The 21,424-nt window shown below is 41.2% G+C and overlaps 1 protein-coding gene across 5 annotated transcripts in view; it reads left to right on the top strand.

The window, feature by feature from the left end:
• arhgap17b (Rho GTPase activating protein 17b) overlaps positions 1-21,424 on the top strand; it is a 25,332-nt gene that overhangs the window by 2,411 nt on the left and 1,497 nt on the right. The window contains exons 2-20 of one of the 5 annotated variants that reach the window (XM_013911270.1): positions 2,429-2,468; positions 10,660-10,764; positions 11,491-11,567; positions 11,797-11,908; positions 12,197-12,273; positions 12,400-12,502; positions 12,733-12,801; positions 12,950-13,031; positions 13,795-13,922; positions 14,504-14,615; positions 14,701-14,782; positions 14,901-14,981; positions 16,411-16,524; positions 16,649-16,740; positions 17,705-17,840; positions 18,680-18,964; positions 19,583-19,707; positions 19,784-20,167; positions 21,171-21,222. In XM_013911270.1, coding sequence (XP_013766724.1) covers positions 2,429-2,468; positions 10,660-10,764; positions 11,491-11,567; positions 11,797-11,908; positions 12,197-12,273; positions 12,400-12,502; positions 12,733-12,801; positions 12,950-13,031; positions 13,795-13,922; positions 14,504-14,615; positions 14,701-14,782; positions 14,901-14,981; positions 16,411-16,524; positions 16,649-16,740; positions 17,705-17,840; positions 18,680-18,964; positions 19,583-19,707; positions 19,784-20,167; positions 21,171-21,178 — 2,212 coding nt within the window. In that variant the 3' untranslated portion in view covers positions 21,179-21,222. The remainder of the gene's footprint in view (positions 1-2,428; positions 2,469-10,659; positions 10,765-11,490; positions 11,568-11,796; positions 11,909-12,196; positions 12,274-12,399; positions 12,503-12,732; positions 12,802-12,949; positions 13,032-13,794; positions 13,923-14,503; positions 14,616-14,700; positions 14,783-14,900; positions 14,982-16,410; positions 16,525-16,648; positions 16,741-17,704; positions 17,841-18,679; positions 18,965-19,582; positions 19,708-19,783; positions 20,168-21,170; positions 21,223-21,424) is intronic. The other 4 variants (XM_005734630.2, XM_005734631.2, XM_005734629.2 and 1 more) reach the window with 4 other exon arrangements.

The following is a 21,424-nucleotide window of genomic DNA, read 5'->3' as shown; positions in this document are numbered from 1 at the left end:
TTTTTTTAAGAACAATAGCTTCTGGCTAGAGCCAAGCTGCACTCCACTCCAGTTCAATCGATTCTAATTCCGTGTTGATAGGAATCTAAAGATTGCTCATGCAGCTTTTTCCTTCAGAGACAAGCCTGTAAAGCCTAATGTTTAATGATGTCATATGGATCCATGTGGAGGTATTCTAGCTGCATTACTAACCATGTTAATAAATGGCTTGTTTTCAGTTTCTGTTTACTTAATACATTGGAGTCACTGACTTGTATCCATTTGTCTATATTCTATTTTAAATCAGTTTCTTCTTTGTTTGGGTAAAACCATTTTGTAGCTAGGACATCTGATGCTGACTATGTGGAATAAATTGGCAAGAAAAATGCACACATTTGCGTAAATATCTTTGTGAAGACACTGACTGACCCTCACGCTAATCCTAACATAAATATAACATTAAAACCAGTTCTTCACCCTCAAGCAGGCCTTTAAAGAGATGAGATGTAAGGACTAACCAAAAGGTCCCCACTTTTTCAAAATGTCCTGACTGCATTGGTTTTAAATCTCAGACTGGTCCTCATTAGGATGCTTTGACAAGTACACCTTGAGGTGTGTCCCATCATCCAGACCCTAGAGATATTTAATTAAATGGAAGATGGAGAGGCATATATCAGGTACTTTTTCTGGTCTTATTGAGCACATTCACTCACACAGCTTCATTCTAGAGTCACTGCTTTGCAAGACGGTCCTGGGCATTACCATAGACTAATCTTCCTACACAAGCACAGGGAGAACGTGCAAACTTCTCACAAGAAGGGCTTACTCGGGTTTGAACTCAGGACTCTTCTGCTGTGATCCACTGTAATGCCTCACATTTTAATCTTCCACAGACTCTCGCACTAATATCTGAGAGACTGCATATGGAGCACTGAACAGCATAATTAGCAGCTCAGAGTAAAAGTTGTCTTCAGAATCATTCAAAAAATTACTTATTCATTTTATGCTTTGCAACGTTTTACCAATGTGAATTGGTCTTATTTGTGATCTGAGCTCGAGACAGCAGACAGCCACCACAAGCAGTTTCGCTAAACAGTGAGAGTATTTCAGGCATGAGTGAGGTAAGCCTGTACTGCATTTTGAGAGTGTAATGTGAAGATCTTATTTTTGTGTCCCACGTCAGTATTGGGTAATAATTCTTGCATGTGAGCGGATTATTTTTTCCCCTGCAAGGTGTAAATCTACTGTGTGTTTCTTGGCTGGTGCTGTTAGAGGGTGGGGACAGGCCTTCAGAGATTTGTGCATAAATACACAACATCTGTGTATGTGTTGATGGATTTATTGACGGGGAAACCAATCACTCCTTTGACAATCTCACCAGCTGAGCGAGATGTAAATCAAATGGCTAAAGAACAGTTGCTGATGTTTAAAGGGTTTGGCTTTTTGTCAGCATTTCCTAGAAATGTGGGAGAGCTGTTGTGCCATAATATTTTCCACAGACTCTACGACAGTTCAGCATGTATTTGGTGTGTTTCAGAAATCAACAGGCCACCTGGCAACTTCCTCCTCACTTCATAGAAAAAGGCACACCTTTACGTGTTGCCATAACAAACACGGTGCAGATGACACCTGGGGAAGTGTGTGTTTTAGACCAGGAGGGGGATCAGCAATACATTTATGCATCGATGTTCAGCATGGTTGTACAAATCCAGTTCAGTTTTAATTTGTATAGTGCTAATTTACAAAAACAATCCAGTCAAGGTGGTTTTATAGTGCAATGTAAAGACCCTACAATCACACAACCTTCTATGAACAAACTCTTGGTGACAGTGGGAAGGAAGAACTCTCTTTTAACTAGAAGAAACCTCCAGCAGAACCAGGCTCGGGGAGGGGCTGCCATCCACTGCCTGGGGGTACCAATAGTAGCAAATAAGTATATCATTATAACAACTGATTGTAGATTTCAGCTTATTCTGTTCACTTACTGCAGGCATACAGCACAGAGTGCAAGCTGCAGACTGGTTGTGCTGGAGATTGTGCTCAACTTTGGTGGTCTGTAGAGTCCCAGAGTTTATTTAGCAATAGAGAGCTGTACACAAAAAGCAATAAATGCACTATACATAAATAAGTACAAGTGCATATAATGTCAGCATCACTAGTCTCATATTTCACCAAAACCACCAGGAGAAAAAGGAGAGGAAAAACCCAAGCTCAGCTCATAACAGGCCAGTCAGGTTAACATGCCTGCAATGACACTGCGTGAAGGAGGTACACCTGTTTTTACTACAGTGAAGCCTGAGGAAAAAATGAAGGCAATGCCGGATAGTCGTAAAATGCAATAATAACTCTCTTGTGCAAGCTTTTTGTGTCTCACCTGTATTGCTGTAGGACACGGGTGTGTTCTGTATGTCCTCAGTCTTTGACCACTGGCCTTTGTTTCTCTTCACAGGGCTGAAAAAACTGAGGTCCTGAGCGATGACCTCCTGCAGGTAAATCTTATCTTCTCTTGTTTAAAGCGACTTTACGTCCAATAGTTTTTATTATCTTTAAAAAATTCCATTTGGCAGTCTAATGAGGGGTGGGCAGGTGATAAGCATTTATCCTCAAATGTGAACAATGCTGTTTTTAATGGTGGTAACCGGGTAGAAGAATAATAAATACAAAGTCTAAATGTCATAGAAAGTTTTCTCACATCTGTGGTTTAAGAGACCTATATACTGGTGCAGCTGCTTATTTCAGCAAACTCAAGTTTATGCACATGTACAAAAACACCCTCAGGATGTGACACGTCTGAATGCTTTTTTTTAGTCCATCAGTTAAATGGCTACCAAGCAGAGTTATAATAGTTTTGTATTTTCTTATTAGTTTTTTTCTAGTTTTCATTTTCATCAGTTTGAAAATGTTTAGTTTTACTTTCATTTTTATTAGTTTTAGTGTTGATCCATAATGTGCTATAGTACTGTAAACATCCAGGGTCTAAATGAACATGTTTTCACATCTAGTTTAAATTTTTAGTTTAGTTATATGTAACTATAGTAACCTTGCTGCCAAGCCTACCTGAAAGTCAATGCAACCTTCTTTATTTAGAAAAAATGTAACAGTGCTTAAATGCAGTGAATTTGTCTGCATGATGTTTCATAGGCAACATTAACTCAACCACTCATTACGCCCAAGCTATGCAGAAAATCATCTCAACACACAAAACGTCAAACCTTGAAACGAATGGGCTACAGCAGCAAACCACACTTGTGTGCCGCTCCTCCTATGAGCTAACTGAAACTGAGGCTCTATCCTTCCTGCCTTGTATTAACAGTTCAGGCTCCTGGTGATGGTGTAATGGTGTGGAGGATATTTTCTTGGCACGCTTTGAGTCCCTATAGTAATGTCCATATGCGTAACACCATAGCGTATCTATGTCCTGTTGGCTGCTTCCAGCAGGATAACAGCAGGATAGCTGTGTCACAAAGCTTAAATCATCTAGTTTCTTATACATGACAATGAATTATGCAGTCACCAGATCTCAATTCAATAAAGCACCTCTGGGATGTGGTGAAACAGGAGATTCGCATCATTGATTTGCATGTGACAAAACTGTGTGATGCTATCATGTAAATATGGAACAAAATCTCTCAGAAATGTTTCCAGCCCCTAGTTAAACGTATGCCATGCAGAATAAATGTCATTCTGAAGGCAGTTTCTTAATATGACTTCACATTTAATTTTCCTCAAATCTGTTAGTCCAGTAAACTCCAGGGCCTCACTGGACTTTATTGTTGAACCCCTATAACAGTTCAGGTTTTGCCCACAGCACACGATAAAATATGTTTACACTGGGACTGGGTATCTGCCACCTATGAAAGATGTCCTGTTCACTGCCTAACCATAGCTTATTTTATGTCTGCATGTAAAACCGGCTTGTTTAGATATAATTTTCTGGTAGAGTAAAATACGGAAGTTATCAGAAGACTTACAAGCTCCTCGCAAAAGTTCTGTTAAAGCAATCGTGCCTTTGCACCTTGTTGATGCCAAATCTGTCTGCAGTCTCGGAGTATAACTGCTGCCATTAAAACTTTACTGGCTAGTCTTTCATTCAGCATTGCCTAGCCAGCTCAAGGGTTTGGCACAGCAGAAGCGCCTTATGGTTTTCCACTCAAGGCAAGCTCTGGTGATTCTCTGTTATCTTGAAATTATACTTGATGTCCACTGTAGCGCTGTGTGGCGGAGGGGGATGGGGAAGCTCTGGCTAGTGAAACTGTGAGATCACTGTTGGGAAAATGGTGTGAATAAATATGACAAACTGAGAGGAATAAATCATGTTCAGGGAAGAAAGCAACTTTTGTGGAAGAAGGTAAAGATGAAGGCTTGATGGGGGAAAGACTCACCAACCCCCATTCTGTCAAGGAAGTCATAGTTCTATGATAGTTAGCAGCTGACCGCTGAACCCCATTCACACAAAGTAGTGCATAAGACGCATTTCTGATTGATCATCGACCTGCGACCTAGGGTGCCCTGTGCACTCATAGAACTCACTTATGATGGAAGATGGTGTTTTTGTTATGGATAAACCATGATTGGCAAAGACATCAAATAACAGAGTGACAGGAGCTTTCTGCTGCGTTGGGCATTCCTTAAGCTCCGGCTCTCAGTAAGGAATGTAATTGGCAAACGACGAGCATAGTGGAAAACTCATGTCAGAATCTGTTCTTTTTTTGCAAATAACGAAGACCTCGTATATACGCAAAGAATCTGTTTTCAGATTTGCTGCCTGTTTAGTCATCTCCATACAATGTGTAGCTGCTGCACTACTGATTCACATAGCAGTGAATCAGTATCGCCATTGTAATTTAATCACACTGCCTGGAAAAGTTTTTTTTTCCCTCTTTCCAAACATGAACAGAGAGAGAATAATTTTTCCTTTCCCCCTCCCCACACTCTTCCACAATTGCCTTCCCTGAGAAGTTCAAATTGAAATTTGACTCTATATGACTTCTAGTCTTTTCCATTTTTCCATAGTCGTTTGCATTGGCTAAGGCATTCATCTTGTTTGGACACGTCCTGCTTCAGAGGGGGAGTTGAGGCGGCTGTCGGCCTGGATTGTATCTCTGCTGCCTGATCTCACACTAGTGAGCAAGGCTAGAGCTGGACCCATGCCTAAGTACCAAATTGGGGGCATGATGGACTGATAATTGATAACGTGTAACAAGCAAGTGGCTACCAGTGAAACGGCTGGTGAGGAAAAACAAAACTCAGGAGTCTCTGTAGAGAGTTCTCCAGCCGGTTGTCTTATCTTGGGATAAAAAAACTAAATTTTAAACAACTCCTTTACTATTTCATCACAAGCTAAATGCTGGAGGAAAACTGTCTTACCACTTTGTCATATTTCCAGTCTAACGTAAACAAAACCAGTTACTTACAGACACATTTAAAGGACAGACATGTTTTTCTCACATAACTTGTGAGACTACTCCTTTCAGTCAAACATGACACTTTGTTTTGTTTTTGCATTAAAGTCTCAATTCGGCTCAGTCATCAGCTCGTCGAATAGTAAACCGGCCTGCCAACAAGGTCAGCCACAGCGTCACCTGCCAGCCGGCAGTTAACCAGCCATTCAGTCCAATCCAGAAAACATGACTGCATCCTGTGTGACTCACTAAATGTTCCATGTTTTTTTTTTTTTTTTTTTTTTTTTTTTGTTATGGAAGGTCAGAGGTTGTCGGCTCTCTCTATTCTGATTTCATTGCTGTTTAGGGGGGAAAAGTTGGCAAGTAGACTGTAGGACTGTAAACCTTTGGACAGCAAGTAACTGCAGAGTGGAAGTGCTCATTTCTGTTGTGTTAATTGTCTGTGTGTGGGCTTGTTTCCGCCTATGATCAGGGAGTGTTCCTATCTTTTTTTTCTTTTTTCTTTTTTTCCAACTCTTATACTTGGAATCTCTCTGTTTCCTTAATGGTGGCTCTTCCTGATGATCCTACAAGTTTAAACCCTGAGACAAACTTATTAGATTTTGTTACCACACCATTTATTATTTTAATACGGTTCCAGCCCGCACATAGCTTGTCTCTGCTGTATTACCACTATAAAGAGTTAAAGATATGCACATCTCATTTATTTATAAAAAGACTTCAGAGGGCTGTATGAAAACACTTTGTCCCCCTTGGCAATTCCAACAATTCCAACTTTACCACTTGATGACTTAGGCATGCTACTGAAACCTCCATTTAATTCCAATATACTGTGTAAGTCAATTTGCAACCCACCACCATCATATCTGAATTAATAAATCCCATATCTGCTGTCCTTGATGCCTATTCTGTGCTGTAGGGAATCTTAGCAACTTCCTCTCATATTGTCGCAGTTCTGATTAGAGATGGACCGATCCGATATTACGTATCGTATCGGTCCGATACTGACGTAAATTACTGGATCGGATATTGGAGAGAAATAAAAAATGTAATCCCATCCATTAAATATCAAAAAGCACCTCACAAAACTTGCGACATGGCGTAACTCGGCTCATAACTGTAGCACGTTGCAGCAGTATGCGTCACGTGATAGAGCGGCTGTGTGTATTTGTAGCCTCTCTAGCAATGCGGCATTTCATCTCCGAGGAAGTTATCCCAGAGAGAAGTAAAGCAAGTGTGTAAGTTCATCTTAGGAGTGCCTCTTCTCCCTCCCTCTCCTGTTGCTACTTCAATCATGAAACTGATCCATGATCAGCTGATCGGCTTTTCTTTCGGGAGTCCGTCTCTCTTGTTTGTTTATTGCCCACTTCGCGCCAGAAAAAGGAAACCAGCGGCTTAACAACATCAGCACGTTTAACCTTGATAACCTTGTTAGAATTTATTTAATATTACTTTCTACACCAGGATCTTTTTCTACGCAGCTGACGGCTGGTAACTGTGCAGGGGCGGATCTAGCAAAGTTTAGCCAAGGGGGCCGATAGGGCATGAACAGGGAAAAGGGGGCACAAAGACATAATTTTCTTTCTTATTCTCATTTAAAATGTCAAGCTTTTAATAAATAATTATCTTACACCCAAAGTTTTAATCTGATGTAAAATGTATAAAAGTCCATTACTGTATATAGTAACTATTAAGTCTAATATACCCTAGTAAGCTATAGTACTTTATCCTTTGGGAAGGTACGATCTGTGCAGTCTGCAATTCTGTTGAAGAAAGATGTTGAATCTATTTAATTATTCTTGAAAAATGATTAATTTCTGTGCATTTTTTTTCCCCCCAACCTGCATCAAATTAAAGTTGATTACGTCAATTAAGCAACATGAGGTGGAGGGTGGGTGGTTCCCTATATATATTTTTTTTTCTTTGCTAGGAGTTTTAGAACCCTATTGGTTAGGTTGCTTAATATTTACGCTAAGTACTCTTTAAAATACCAGAATAGGGAGGATGGAGTAGGTTTAAGTTTATTAGACTGATCAGTATTGCTGAACTATGAAATATGTTGGGTGCGGAGTTTTGTTTTGTTTTTGCATACAGGTATAACAGAATAGCTTTAGTGTTTTTTGGGGTTTTTTTTTAACTTGAGTATGAACTTATAGAAAAAGCAGCAAAATATTAAAAAACACAGTTTTAGTGATTAAAAAACACACTATATCGGATTCATATCGGTATCGGACATAAAAAAAGTGGTATCCTGCCATCTCTAATTCTGATCAAGCAAAAGAAAAGTTTGTGGGGGTTTTGTGAAAAAACACTTTGCAGTTTATGACAAAGTATTTTATAGACAAGCTTGTAGAATATCTTGAAATCTGTCCCCAGTTTATTTTGGTGTGCTCTCACAAAAAAGAAGTCAATAAATAGAACCAAATGCTCTAATAACACTAGTACTGCGATTATCCAGTCTTTTCAGTCCACAATACCTCCCACTTTGCAGTCACTCAGGTCTTTTTCTTCCTTTCTGGCCAAAAGTGTTGGAAGTCTGGATGCAATTGAATTGGAATCAGCTGAATAGTGAGTGAATCAATTGGATCCAGGCAAGGAAGCCAAGTCCAGATGTGGTTTGGCATGCTGCAACAGCTGCAGGAAAGGAGGAGCAGAGTAAAGGGAGGGTGGAGTAAAGCTGCATGAGTGTATGGGAGAGACTCAAACAGGGCAAGGAGATCAGTGAATTTGGGAGGATGAAAACAAAGGAAGAAGATGGGATCAGACAGCAAATGAGCAGCTCTCAGATCTAGCGCTGCAGCTAAATGTTTATACTGAAACGGGAAGAGGAAGTGGATACTTATGGCAGACCATGTTGGTGATTATGCAAGCTTCAGCAGATTTTTTTTTTTTTTACTTCACATAACTGCTGATCATTTAGAGAGTAAATTCTCTCTATAATTGCCTCTTTAGCAGACTTTTCAAACCCACATCTGGAAGAGTCAGGAACTAAAAACTCAGCAGAGCACAGTAATTCCCACAACGTCACTATAGGTACCTGGAACTCTGCACTGGTGGTGCATTTGAGGACAGTCTGATAGAGAGTTATTGGGCCAGTTATCTATACCAAGTGATATAAAGTTCTCCTTTTATGTTTGTTAATTTCTTTGTTTGTTAATCACTAATAATAGTAATTGTAATAGTAACTGTAATAATAAAATTGTATCCACTACAAGTTTCTAAGCAGATTTTCCAGAAAATGTATTGAATGCAAATGTGTATTTGTCTGTGGGAGATTTACGTCCTAACCTCTACACGGGGGATACCAAGGCGTTCCCAAGCCAACCGAGAGATGTAATCTCGCCGCTGTGTCCTGGTTCTTCCCAGTGGGACATGCCTGGAACACCTCACCCAGGAGACATCCTGGTCAGATGCCTGAACCACTTTAGCTGTCTCCTTTTCTACTCTGAACTTCTCACCTCATCTATAAAGCTTTATTTAGACTTCTGTGGGAAATTTACGTCCTAACTTGTGTAGTAACAAAAAACTCCTTTTATCCCCAAACGGCAACATTCCACGCAACCCAAGTGTTTTGTGGAGTGTGTCGAGCCGATGCGTAGTCACAGTTCTCGGGATGGGCACATCAGGTTACTTAGAAGGTTGTGGCGTAGGGCTAAAATGGGGTTCTGGTTGTGGTGTAAGTTTCGACATAGATCTGGCGCAGAAATATAACTCATTTCCGCCACTTGTATCCACAATCAAGTAAGATTCTTGGTCATTTCCCAGAGTATGTGACAATAGGTGAAGGTGTGAACATTGATCGACCAATAAATCAGCTTGGACTCTCTCTTCACCACAACAGACAGGTACGGCGTCTGTATCACTGCAACTGAACAAGTCTTAACAAGACCCCAAGATAAATAAACTCCTCCACTTGGAGCGATCACTCTATCCTTTGCCAGCTGAGAACCAACAGACTTGGAGGCGCTAATTTGCATCCCATCTGGTTCACACTCGATCACAGGCCGCCCCATTTTTAGACTCGAGGTCATCGCTCAGTAACGCTGACAAGACCAAAACCAAATACTAATAGGAAAAAGGCACAAGAAAATATACAGCATAAGAAAATCTAGCGTATCATATTTGGGTCTTCCATCCATCCATCCATTTTCATCCGCTTTGTCCGGGGCCGGGTCGCAGGGGCAGCAGCCTAAGCAAAGCATATTTGGGTCTTGCCACGCCCAAATACAACTTCAAAAGTGTATTTTTTTTTTTTTTTTTGTAAGGACTTCACCAAGTGACCTGACAGCCTCGATACCCACAAACCACAGTCTCCATCAGCCCATCGATATAAAGTGTCTGGCTACAGAGGAACTCTCAACCTGATTTGTGGGACATGATAGTTTTTTCTTGGTGACTCAGTTACCAAAGGCCAGAGTCCCACCCTGGTGCTGGAAAAATGAAGCAATAAAATACAAGATTACTGTCAACTCAAAGTGTAAATATGTGTTGGTGATCCTGCTATGTTCTTCGTAGTTGCAGATCACTGTTGTCTTAATTTTCAGCATTTTTATCCAAATGTTGCACATGCTGTCGTATTTGGTGATTGTGTTTTTCTTGGCTCACTTGTGTCCTGTGCACTCAGGGCCACCGTAGAGAAAATTAGTCAAATCAGTTGGGAGCAGACAGCAAACGAGGGCAGAATGTGGAATTGTTGTTGCTGGCTTCAAGCCTCTCAAAATTAAACCGTTTTGTCAAGCTACAAAACGTATAGCATGCTATAGGGGGTCATGGAAATGTGAGTGAAAGAGAAACAAAGACATCGAAAACCACTGGGAAAGTGTGCTTGATCCCCTCCATTACCAGTAGCTCAGGCCTGCAGTTAGACTGATGCATCTGCTTTCTTTGATAGCATCTCTCGCTTCCTGTTGTCGGTAAAGACTTGCTCTTGACTCTGATTCCTTCCATCTGGCTGTCAGAGCTGCACGCCATGTAACAGAATTGGACAAACAACCTACAACTGCCGTCATATTTCAAAAACACTAGCAGGGTGGGAAATATGCGAGATGAATGTGTGCATGTGCAGCATCTGTATTTTGATTTGTAGCCCTCACCTGTGTTGTTTCTGCTGAACAGGAAGGTTAAACGGTCCATTACACTTATTTCCTTCATCCTTGTTTAAATCAGTTAGCTGATCTCTTCCACGGTAGACCTGTTTTGCTTGTTCTAATTTGATAACGCTGCATTTTATCTTTTTTTTTTTCTTTTTTTTTCTTCTGTTTTTTGTGTGTGCCCACAGATCGAGAGGCGGCTGGAGCTGGTTCGTTTGGTGTCTCACAACACGCACAAGAGGCTGGTGTCCTGTCTGCAAGGTCAGCTGGGCACAGACACAGAGAAGAGACATGTAAGAGGCACCTTTTCTTTTCTTTTTTTTTTTCTCTGTCAGATTCATTCCATCATTTAGCTTTTTCATTTTCACTTTTTCATCCCATCATTTTAGCAACATGCCACACTTTGGATATGGCTTCATTTACAAGAGCATAATTAGGATGAATCACTGTGACAGCCATTCTGAACTAGGGCCCTGCTATCATGTGTTTTTCTTATGTAACACATAGATATGACAGAGACTCTCCTTCCAGCTTCACTATCACCATTCAGCAGACCCAGCCCAAAGGCCAATAAAACTGATGCAACTCTGAAGGAATCCCTGTTACGTTGTCATACTTTGATTACTCTTCTAAATTAAGTCATCTTGATGGTGCAGTGTTTGGCACTCCTGCAGGCAAAGTGAAATTAACAGATAAGCCAACGTGGTTGGATCAGTTGTCCTTAAACTGTTGGGTAGAGCCACAGCAGGCAGGGTATAGATAATGAAGGGGAGAAAAAAAATTAGCTGAAGCTAAGCTGAATTGGGGAGGGGGTTGTCTACATGTTTCCTTGATGCTGTAAGACCTGCCCTTATATCCCCCTTTTTTCAAATTCATATTTAAGTTAAATATATGACGTATTTGGTATTTTGGTGTTTGTGCAACTAATTTGAGTCGGATCCAAATCAGAAAAGAAAACATGTCAATGAAGTGAACGTTATTAAGTAGACTGAGCTGCTTTCTTTCTTTTTCCCTTGTAGAAAAAGCTGCCCTTGACCGGGCTGTCCCAGACCATGCAGGAGGGCGGCAGTCAGCTTGGAGAAGAGGGTTTGATTGGGTGAGTTTCCATCGAAAGACCAGTTTCAGCATCGTTTAAGTTGAAAATATCACCTTTAAATGGGCAAAATTGGTGAACAAGTAAGTGTTTATCAAGATCAGTGTAAAAGTATTTAAATAAAAAGGGGATGTGGGATCTAGCTGAAGCTCTTTACATATGTTTTACTCGCTGTGAGGAAAAGTAGTGATAACTGGGATATTTGCATATATGTCTCTGTGCACGTGAACAGCAAGATGATGGATGTGTGTGGCGAAGCCGAGGGCAAGTTGGCTTTTGAGCTGCTGCAGCATGAAATGCAGATGGAGAAAGACATTCTGGATCCTCTCAACCAGCTGGCAGAGGTAAAAGCTCATGCATACAACCATTGATTGGCTTCTTCCTTTTAATCCCTTTAAAATCATGCGCTATATTATAAAAACAAAGACCCAGCAGCAGAGACATCAAGCTGAACTTTGTGTTTGTGCCAAATTCAACGATGCCTTTAGCACTGTTTTGGGTTCATTGCTATTCTGTATCTTTAAAATTGACACAAGGTTCTCACAGGAAAATTGCTCAAAAGTGCTCATTATACCTTTTGCAGTGCATGTGTAGTCATGTCGTTCTCATGGTTCCTCTTGTTTCTCTCACAGGTAGAGATTCCCAACATACTGAAACAGAGAAAGCAGCTTGCTAAGCTGGTTCTCGATTATGACTCTGCTAAAACACGGTACATTTCCACACAGCCTGATAACAATTTTTTTTAAAAAAATTTTTTATTAATAGTCTTTGTATGGCTCCAATCTTTCAAATGTTTCCACTAACATGGTTACTTAAATAATCCTTTGTTCTGCAGGTGGTTACAGGCGACCAAGTCCACCAATCCAGCCATGGCAGCTAAAGTTGACTCGCTCAAAGACGAGATGGATGAGGCACTCAATAAAGTAGAAATATGCAAGGTAGATTTCATGTCGACTCTTTCCCATGAGGCTTGCTGCATAAGGTTAGGATCATATTTGATGAACTGGCTGAACAAAGAAGGCTTTATAAGGGGGACTAAATCAGGACACTGATGCTATGCACATTTTTGGACCGAGTAATTAAAGCTCATAGCTTTGTCATATCCATGTCTTCGTGAACAGTTTCTCATTGTTTACCATACACGTCATTCTTTTGTCATTTCATGCAGGACCAGCTCTCTGCAGACTTGTACAACTTTGCTTCTAAAGAGGGAGACTATGCACGCTATTATGTGATGGTGAGTGCACCTCAGTTTACTGGTAATGGAAATGCAAATATGGAACGTTCCACTGTAACACAGTTACTAGGCGATGTGTGATAACCAAGTACTATGTTCACATTAGATTTGGTGTATGTGATTTTGTGTGTGTGTTTCTGTATAACAGTTATTAGAGACCCAGGCAGAGTACCACAGGAGGTCTCTGGCAGCTCTGGAAGTAGTTATACCCACCATCCAGACACAGCAAGGTGAACAATAAGACACAAAACATATTATTAAACATGTAAATAACATAAAAACTTTGCTTCTTCTTTTTGTTGCTGATCTGCTGGTTTAGGGTTAGAGAAATAAAGAGTGGCTTGTCATCCTGCTTAACAGTTCTCACAAAGGACTTCACATTATAATTGTTTATTTTGTGGTCCCTTAGCAGGGTGTGCTGTTATAAATTTTGCAGGTTTTCTGTCTTATTGGCTGGTATATATCACAGACTGGTGTGTGTGGGTGTGTGTGTGGGTGTGTGTGTGGGTGTGTGTGGGTGTGTGTGTGGGCCTCAAACTGTTGAATTTGTTTATGACAAGAAGCTTTTATCTCATTTGCGAAGTGCACAGCTTATTGCAACATAGTGAAACGACTCACTACAATTACATCGTCACATTAGAGGGTTTTTTGGGCTTTTTTTTTAAGTGTGTTTATATGAACCTTAGAATCAGCTTTCTGATGTAATCTGATTATAGATTTATTATTTGTTTGGCCCAGATTTATCCGGATGAAAGCCAGGATAACCGGATTTCAAGTTGGCTTTTTACATGTTTTCATGCACATGACAAAAGAGCAATCGTATCACACAAACATACCTGCAAAGACTTCATTTAAAAGTCTAAATAAAGAATGTGGTATTCCTGTTGTCAGCTGTAGAACTATATAAAAATTGTTGAAAGCCATGAAGTTAACTGCAGACAGTTAGTGAAACGAGTGCCAACGCAGAACATTGCCGATGCTTGTCTCACCTAGACTCCTGGATAGAGAAGCCGGCATTTGGCACGGCGCTGGAGGAGCATCTGAAAAGGACCAACCGTGAGATCGCTCTGCCGATTGAGGCCTGCGTCATGATGCTGCTTGAGACCGGCATGAAGGAGGAGGTATGGATGGAGAGATGGAAGAAGAAAATTGGAGACTTTGCTAAAGTAGGGCAAAGTTGAGGTTTAATTGACCAGAATTTGGATTAAATTTGTACCCATAAACCTCCTGTGTGTTTGAACTGGAAGGATATGTGGGTCATGTGGACTGCGTTTTAAAAATGATGGCATGTAAAGTCTGGAAACATCTGTAGCCAACTTGAGGTTAGCCAGTCTTTGTCCTGTGGGAATAAAACCTCTGTGTGTGTGCACACACAGGCATCTGTTACCCATTAGTATGATCGCTGTTGCACTCTTGAATTGAAACAGTATCACTAGACTCCCCATGAAGTACGATTCAAGACATTTCTAAATGGAAACAAACCTCTTCTTGCTGTGCATCCGTCTGGTGCTCATCCTGAAAGAGTCACATCTCTGTTGATAGCAAAAGCATTTCTCTTTACTTTTGCAGACATTCAGTACTCGATTGCATTACTTCTTCTTTTGTGTTACCAACCCAGACTCACTTCTTTAATTTTAGGAGAGAAACAGCCTCCTGTAACCAGGCACTGCTGTGACCTTGCTCTCCCTTATTTTCTTTTCAGGGTCTATTTAGAATTGCTGCTGGAGCTTCAAAATTGAAAAAGTTGAAAGCAGCGCTGGACTGCTCCACCTCACAGCTCGAGGGCTTCTACTCTGATCCCCATGCCGTGGCTGGTACTACTTCTACAAATCCACAGAAATTAAAAACATCAGCTCCAGGTCTTTGTCTCATGGCATATATTTTGTTTTTGATACACAGGAGCTCTCAAGTCCTACCTCAGGGAACTTCCTGAACCTCTAATGACATTTAGCCTTTATGATGAGTGGATACAGGCCTCCAAGTAAGACACTGCACACAAAGACATGACTCCTGTAATGTCCTGTAAAACACTTTTGCAGCACTAATAAACTTTAGATTCATGTGAAGTATGTTTGCAGTAAATGTTGTTAATGTTTCAGTACCTTAGACTCTGACAAAAGACTTCAGGCCTTGTGGGTGACATGTGACCATTTGCCAAAGGCCCACAAAGCCAACTTCAGGTACTCTATATTACTCTCTTTTAATTACTATCATTTATGCCAGCCTTTTTTTTTTTTTTTTTAAATAACGCTGTTTTTTTTATTTGCTTTTTAAATGTAACCTTTTTTGTACATGTTTATTCATGTGAGGAATTCACCAGATTTTGAGCCATCCCTCATTTCTTTATATATTGCCAGAAAAATGGAAAATTGGAGCTGTAATTAGCAAAAGATAAAGATATCATCATTATTCTTGAACAGTTCAGTCTGTGCTCTCTGAGAGTTCTTTTTTTTGCCATTAAGTAGTCTTCAGGAATACTTCTTGAAGGACATTCAAAGCTCTTCTTTTGATGCTGGCTGCCTTTTGTTCTGTTCTGTCAACATGATGTCTGTGTTGAGGTCCAGGCTCTGGAGAGATCAGTCCATAGTTACACTGTGTTTGTTCTATCCAGGTGTGGTTTTCCTGCATTGGCAGCAGGTTTGAGATGATTGTTATACGGAAAAATTAAGCCGTTGGCATTTGGGCACTTTTCAGATGGTATTGCATGTTGGATCAAATCTGACAGTGCTTTTTTTTTTTTTTTTTTTTTTTTTGTATAATTCAATTTTGGCAAGATCTCAAACACCACAGGCTAAAATGCGGGGCTTCAAACCACAACAGATTTTGCAGTGGATTTTTAAGTGAATTTCTTGTATAATTTGGCATACCTCCACATATTCCTCTAGTTTGCCTTTTTTAAGCTTCTTGAAACCCACCCCACTTCCACTGAGACCATTTCTGATGAGACTTTAATGGACAGAAGGTGAATCAAATGAATGGGACAGATGCATCGCTCAGATGCTGCATCAGGTCTAAAAACTCTGCTGGATTTTTTTATTTTTTTAAGTAAATAGCTCTTTGAGAATCATCTTTTTGGTTAAACAATGGGAATAAATTGCCTTTGCAAAAGGCTGCTGGTAACAAATTGGCTCTACAGTTACAGCTTCTTTGTTAGGTGCAAACACAAAAGTGGTTGTTTCTGTGAGTTAAACACCTTCTTTATTTCCCCTTTTTTCTATGTCAGACTGGTTCAGGAGTCAGAGTTAAGTGGTTTAATACGCTTAACAAAAAATGAGTGGAAAAAATCGCAACATTAATTTAATTTAAAAAATGACAAGAACATCTGGCTCCTTGAGAGCAAAATACTTAGAAATGAGGGTTGGCTCAAGACTTTTGCACAGCACTGTAGATGGAAAAATAGGTGCGTATTTCACCACTGTACCAGATGTTACTTTGATGCTCTAGTAAACCAGTTTCCTGGTTGAGCCTCTCAGGCCACATTCACAGCAAGGCCGTAACTTTCTCGAGGAGTCAGAAGCCCACTAGGTTGGGGACAGTGTATGATTAAAGGTGGGAAAAATATTTTGGAGATGTCTTTGTTTTTTAAGGCAGTTTGTGTCTCCGTTGCAGGTATCTGGTGAAGTTCTTGGCTAAACTGGCTCAGGACAGTGATGTTAATAAAATGACTCCCAGCAACATCGCTATAGTCCTGGGGCCTAACCTGCTGTGGTCGAAGACCGAAGGGTGAGCATGTCGTGGACTGTTCACCTCACTTTTATGTCATTATTCTAAAATGCAAAGCGCGTCGTTCTCTTAGGCTGACTGACCTTCCTCCCGTTCTTATCTCCGTCTCTGTGCTCGTACTCAGGACGCTGGCAGAGATGGCAGCAGCTACATCTGTGCATGTACTTGCCATCATTGAGCCTATTATCCAACACGCTGACTGGTTCTTCCCTGAAGGTGAAACACTGTTGTTGTATTTGCAATAATTCTCCTTCTCTCTGTCTGTTGTCTGCTGTTTGGCGTGCTTATTCTCGATGATATAATCTGCCTGAACCTTTGCAGCGTGTGGTAATGCGTCCGTTGAGTGCTGCTGCAAAAGATAACATTTGCATAAATTTCCATTGTTGATTTGTGGAGTTTGCCAGCACTTAGTTTTCATGTAACAATGTTAACGCGCAGGCTCATCCTCTGTGGGTTGACAGTGGGTACTTTGAAAAATATTGAAGCTCATTAAATTGATGAATAGTAGCTAAAACGGTTTCTCTCCACATTAGCCAGCAAGGCTAAGAGTCTGCAGCCATGCTCGTGGCTCTGTAGGATGTGGCTGAAGCTCAGAGCACATTGTTAACCAAATTCTAAAATTAGCATGCTTGTGCTGATTTTACCCAGTTCACTATCAAAGCTCAGCTTTAAGTTGTTATGATGATGAAATCCCCAACTATTATTCAGTTGTGGTTTCTATAATGAATTTACTCTGTAACAGCTGAGCAGAGGGTGCATTTTTAAAATAACTTTACTGAGCCTTAAAGAAAAGGATGCAGAGTCTGTAGGTATCTGCTAGTCCTCAATTTTGCTAACTTGAGTGACTAATCTGGACCTTTTGACTCTAGTTTTGAGTATTTTTAATTAAATTATCTGGAGAAAAAAGGCTTATTGTGTGTTACTCTAGTTTCAGTGAGGGAAATTGTAGTATTCTGTTTGTGTGTTGGTTGGCACTTATTAGCTGGTAGGTGTATAAGTTATACACCTGTACGGTCTCCTAGAGTCAGCTGATTATAGCACACTCTACCGTCTCTTGAAAATATCATGGCTCCAAGTGGCCAGTGAGTGATGTCACAGAGGCTTTGTGCATCTTTTGTATACAGTCTTCTTGCAAGCTGTAGGTCATTTTTAATTTGCTTAATTTGCTTCTGTCCTCCAGAGGTGGACTTCAACGTGTCAGGCATGTTCTCCTTGCCCAGCCATCCACCCACCCCGGACCCCGAACCTATCCTGGACAGGAAACGCCCCGGCAGCATGGGGCAGGACGGGGACAGTCACACCCCTCGTAAAGACAGGTACCTGTCTCGTCCCAACCTCAGCCTCAGCCTGCCCCTCACCCTGCCGTCCCGTCCCAAGACACTGAGCAGGCAGGAGTCGAGGGGCCCAGCGGTGTCGGCCCTTTATGTCGTGGCCAACGAGTCCATCACGGTCACTGAAACGCCCACTGAAGATCTGCCCAGTCCAGACTTCAAGGCTGTGCCGCAGTCTAACGTAGATCCCACGAATCCAGTTACTAATAAGTGAAATAAGGGAAATGATGCTTTGTGTGATTTGTGCACTACATTTGTTGTGTTTTAAGCTAATCAGTTATATTTTGCTGAGATTCGTCCGTAACATGACCATAACATTTATGAAACACAAAGCCTTTTTAATAATGTTTGGGAATCCATTTATGTCTCAAGTTTTTATTTCTCTTGTGTTACTGTTGTGTACTCTTGTGTTATCTCCTTAATTTCCAATTAAAGCTTAGGTTGCACTGTAGGTTGCTGGTTTTATGTTTTGCGTGGGCTTGCATTTTTGTCATCTTTTTTTTTTTTTTTTTTTTCTATTTCACCTGTCGCCGCATTAATGTTGCAGTTCAAAGTTGTTCTATTTTAAAGGTCACTCATGTGGTTTTATGTCCTCTTTGGGTTCTTCTTTCTGAACCGGTTTCGTTCCACTCAGGAAGTGGCGTCTCTTTCTGTCTCGACATCACAACATCTCTCACTGCTCTCGCTGGGTTCTTTCGAGGGGGTTTTTGTTTTTGTTTGTCGTTTTTGTTTACTTCTGTCTCTGAGTCTCTTGCTCCTTCACTCTTGTCTGATGGCCTGTGGTTTGCCCTCCTGAACACTCTCCCCTCTCCCCCCCTCCCTAGCCCTGTTAACAAACAGCCGGAGCCCGCTCCTCGCAGAACCAGCGTCTTAAATAGAAAGCAGTCACCACTAACCTCACCCACCTTCCAACCCCCATTACCCCCTCTGGAAGCCGGGACTCCTACACAGCTCGAACCCCATCCTCCTCCTCCTCCTTCAGAGGCTGAGCAGCCTGGCTTGAGTGTTGCTGGCAGTGGTGGTGGTGGTGGTGGTGGTCTGGTTGGTGGGGTCCAGGTAGCCACAGTGCAACATCAGGTTGTAACCCAGCTCAGCACAGAGGAGAGCAGGTAAGGAGTGAGCTGAGGTAGCACCGGTACTCCACTGCAGCCAATCATCCGATCCGGAGCTCGCCACCCTTTGTTTGCCATGTATTTGATTAATTTGATTTACTGGACGTCACAAAAAAATCATGAGCATAAAACTGTCTATAATGTCTGCAAGTATTAAATCTGCTTCATTAATTAATAATGTAAATAAATGAAAAACACTGTTATGCTTTGCACAACTTTCCCCCTGCCCTCTGTTTGTGATGATCAACAGAACTCTCGGTTTCTGTTTATAAAGAGAAGCTGTCTTTCCTTCCTGTCTGCTCGTCTGTTTGGTGGTTTAACAACTTTGAAGCTTTGAAGACTTTGTTTTTATGCATGTGTCTCATTACTGAACACTTGTTCCGTCCGCTGAATGGACTTCTTTCATGATTTTTGCATCCCGTGCTTTCTTCGTGCGTTTATCGATCCTTTTGAGTCATTCTTTCTGTAATAACCTAATCAAGTATAATTATTCTTTGAATGGAAAGGTGTGCAGTTGGTTTTATGCATGAGCACTGGTGCTGCACTTGATCCTTGAATGTTAAGGGTGTATGACACGGAAATGGATTAATAATTGGAACTGTGGTGTTTTCACAGCCCGGCCCGTGAGCACATGTCCACCCTGCCTCCGCAGAGGAATGGTTCAGCGGGCCATCTCGCTGTAGGAACCCCACACCCTCAGGGAAGCTCCAAAGGGCCTAGTCCACACATGGTCCGCAGAGGTGAGGAAATCTAAATCTGCTATTTTAGTGGTTTAATATAGCAAATGAGATTTAATAAGTACGTTTTCCTCTGAAGGCACCAAGAAGCAAGCCCCAGCCCCACCCAAACAGGCCAGCCCGTTCGCCTCTCAGCTCAGTAACACCCAAGCACCCGGTTCCCCGCAGCACCCACCCATCACGCCCCGTCGTGTCCACAGCAAAGATGCCCTAATCCAAGCTCCGAGCCATCCACCCCCACAGCCGCCTACACCCCAACAAGCCCAGGGAGAGTCAGAGCACTCTCCCCCTAGCAGTCCCACCCCTCCTGACACTCCGCCGCTCTTCCACTCCGGATCTCTCCCTCGACCCTCGAGGCCAGCTCCAAAACCGAAACCCCGTCCCAGCATGCCACCGCCTCCGCAACCGGCAGCAAATGACAGCGGCAATGACATGTTCAACTCGGCCTCAAAGATCATAACAGGTAAACCAGTCTGTGTCTCAGTTTCTTTTTTTTTTTTGTATAAAATTTATATACTATACTAAAAATATTTTATACTAAAATACAAATACAAAGGTTTGCATCATCGACTTAAATGGTGTCAGCAATACAGTGTGGCAGAAATCAACTACTGCAACAAAAACATTGCTAAAATAAGTTGTATGTGTACATACAAAGCTTTAACCTCTAAACAGAGTAATCGTTGATTTGGCCACTTTTGCAGTGCAGTGGTTGCAAAGATGTGATTTTCTTTTTTTATATATATATATTTTTTTAAATTTCTTAATTTATTTTTTGTTAACTTTAAAAACTCCACATAAGGGTTGTGCATTCGAAGAGCTACCAAGAAAAAATACAAGAGTACAGAAGAATATGCAAATTAAATAACAGTACGGTGATAAATTTGATGTGACCCCAGATAATAAACCACATGATCATTTCTTATTCTTGATTTATTATGTAAATAACTGTAATGCAGTTGTAAAATGGATTTCAATGGGATCATGAATTATAATGGTGTGAAAGTGGGAAGTAAAACTACAGTGCAGTACAAATATTGAAATGTATATCTGCTAAAATGACCTCCGAGTAATGGTGAAGTATCATTTTAACTTAACATCTGACCACTTCCACCATGGTTACACTCCACCTTTGAAAACAATATAGATAAAAGGCAATTGTTGTTTATTCAGACAAGTTTTTGAAGGAAGTTACCAGATCTACTGAAGAATAGAAGCTTTCTTTGGTGTGTTTTTTGTTTAAATGATTTTCTTTGTGCAGACATTCCCATTATTGAACTCACTCACTTGCTGGCCGTCTGCTGGTACTATATTCACTTCTGTTATTGAGTGATTTCAGCTTCTTCTCGGAGCAGTGCTATATTTAGCTCAGTGGCTTTTGGTTTCACTGTCTCATTTTTGGCTCACACACTTACAAAAGAGCTGTGGTGATCTGATGCATGACGGCATATGTGTAAATATTGCAGATGTCTGAGCTGCGGGCCTGCCTGTAAGATGAGCTTTGTAAGGCAGGTAATGGTAAGGATCTGATTGGCTGATGCATTAACCTCGGTCTGTGTCTACTGCATGTGCATCTGTCTGGGGGAGAGAAAAGTGGCGTGTGTGGGCGTGCACATATACATTTATATGTAGGCTTGGTGCTTTTGTCCTAGGCTTTAGCTATGCTTTGCAACAACACTAACATGCTTGCAATTTTTTGTATTTGTGCTTACTAACACAG

This window comes from Pundamilia nyererei, unplaced genomic scaffold (genome assembly GCF_000239375.1).
Source record: "Pundamilia nyererei isolate P.nyererei 1_Seehausen unplaced genomic scaffold, PunNye1.0 scaffold00059, whole genome shotgun sequence".
In the NCBI taxonomy this organism is placed as follows: domain Eukaryota; kingdom Metazoa; phylum Chordata; class Actinopteri; order Cichliformes; family Cichlidae; genus Pundamilia; species Pundamilia nyererei.
Note: the sequence above shows the minus strand (reverse complement) of the source record. Positions and strands in the feature narration are given on the sequence as shown.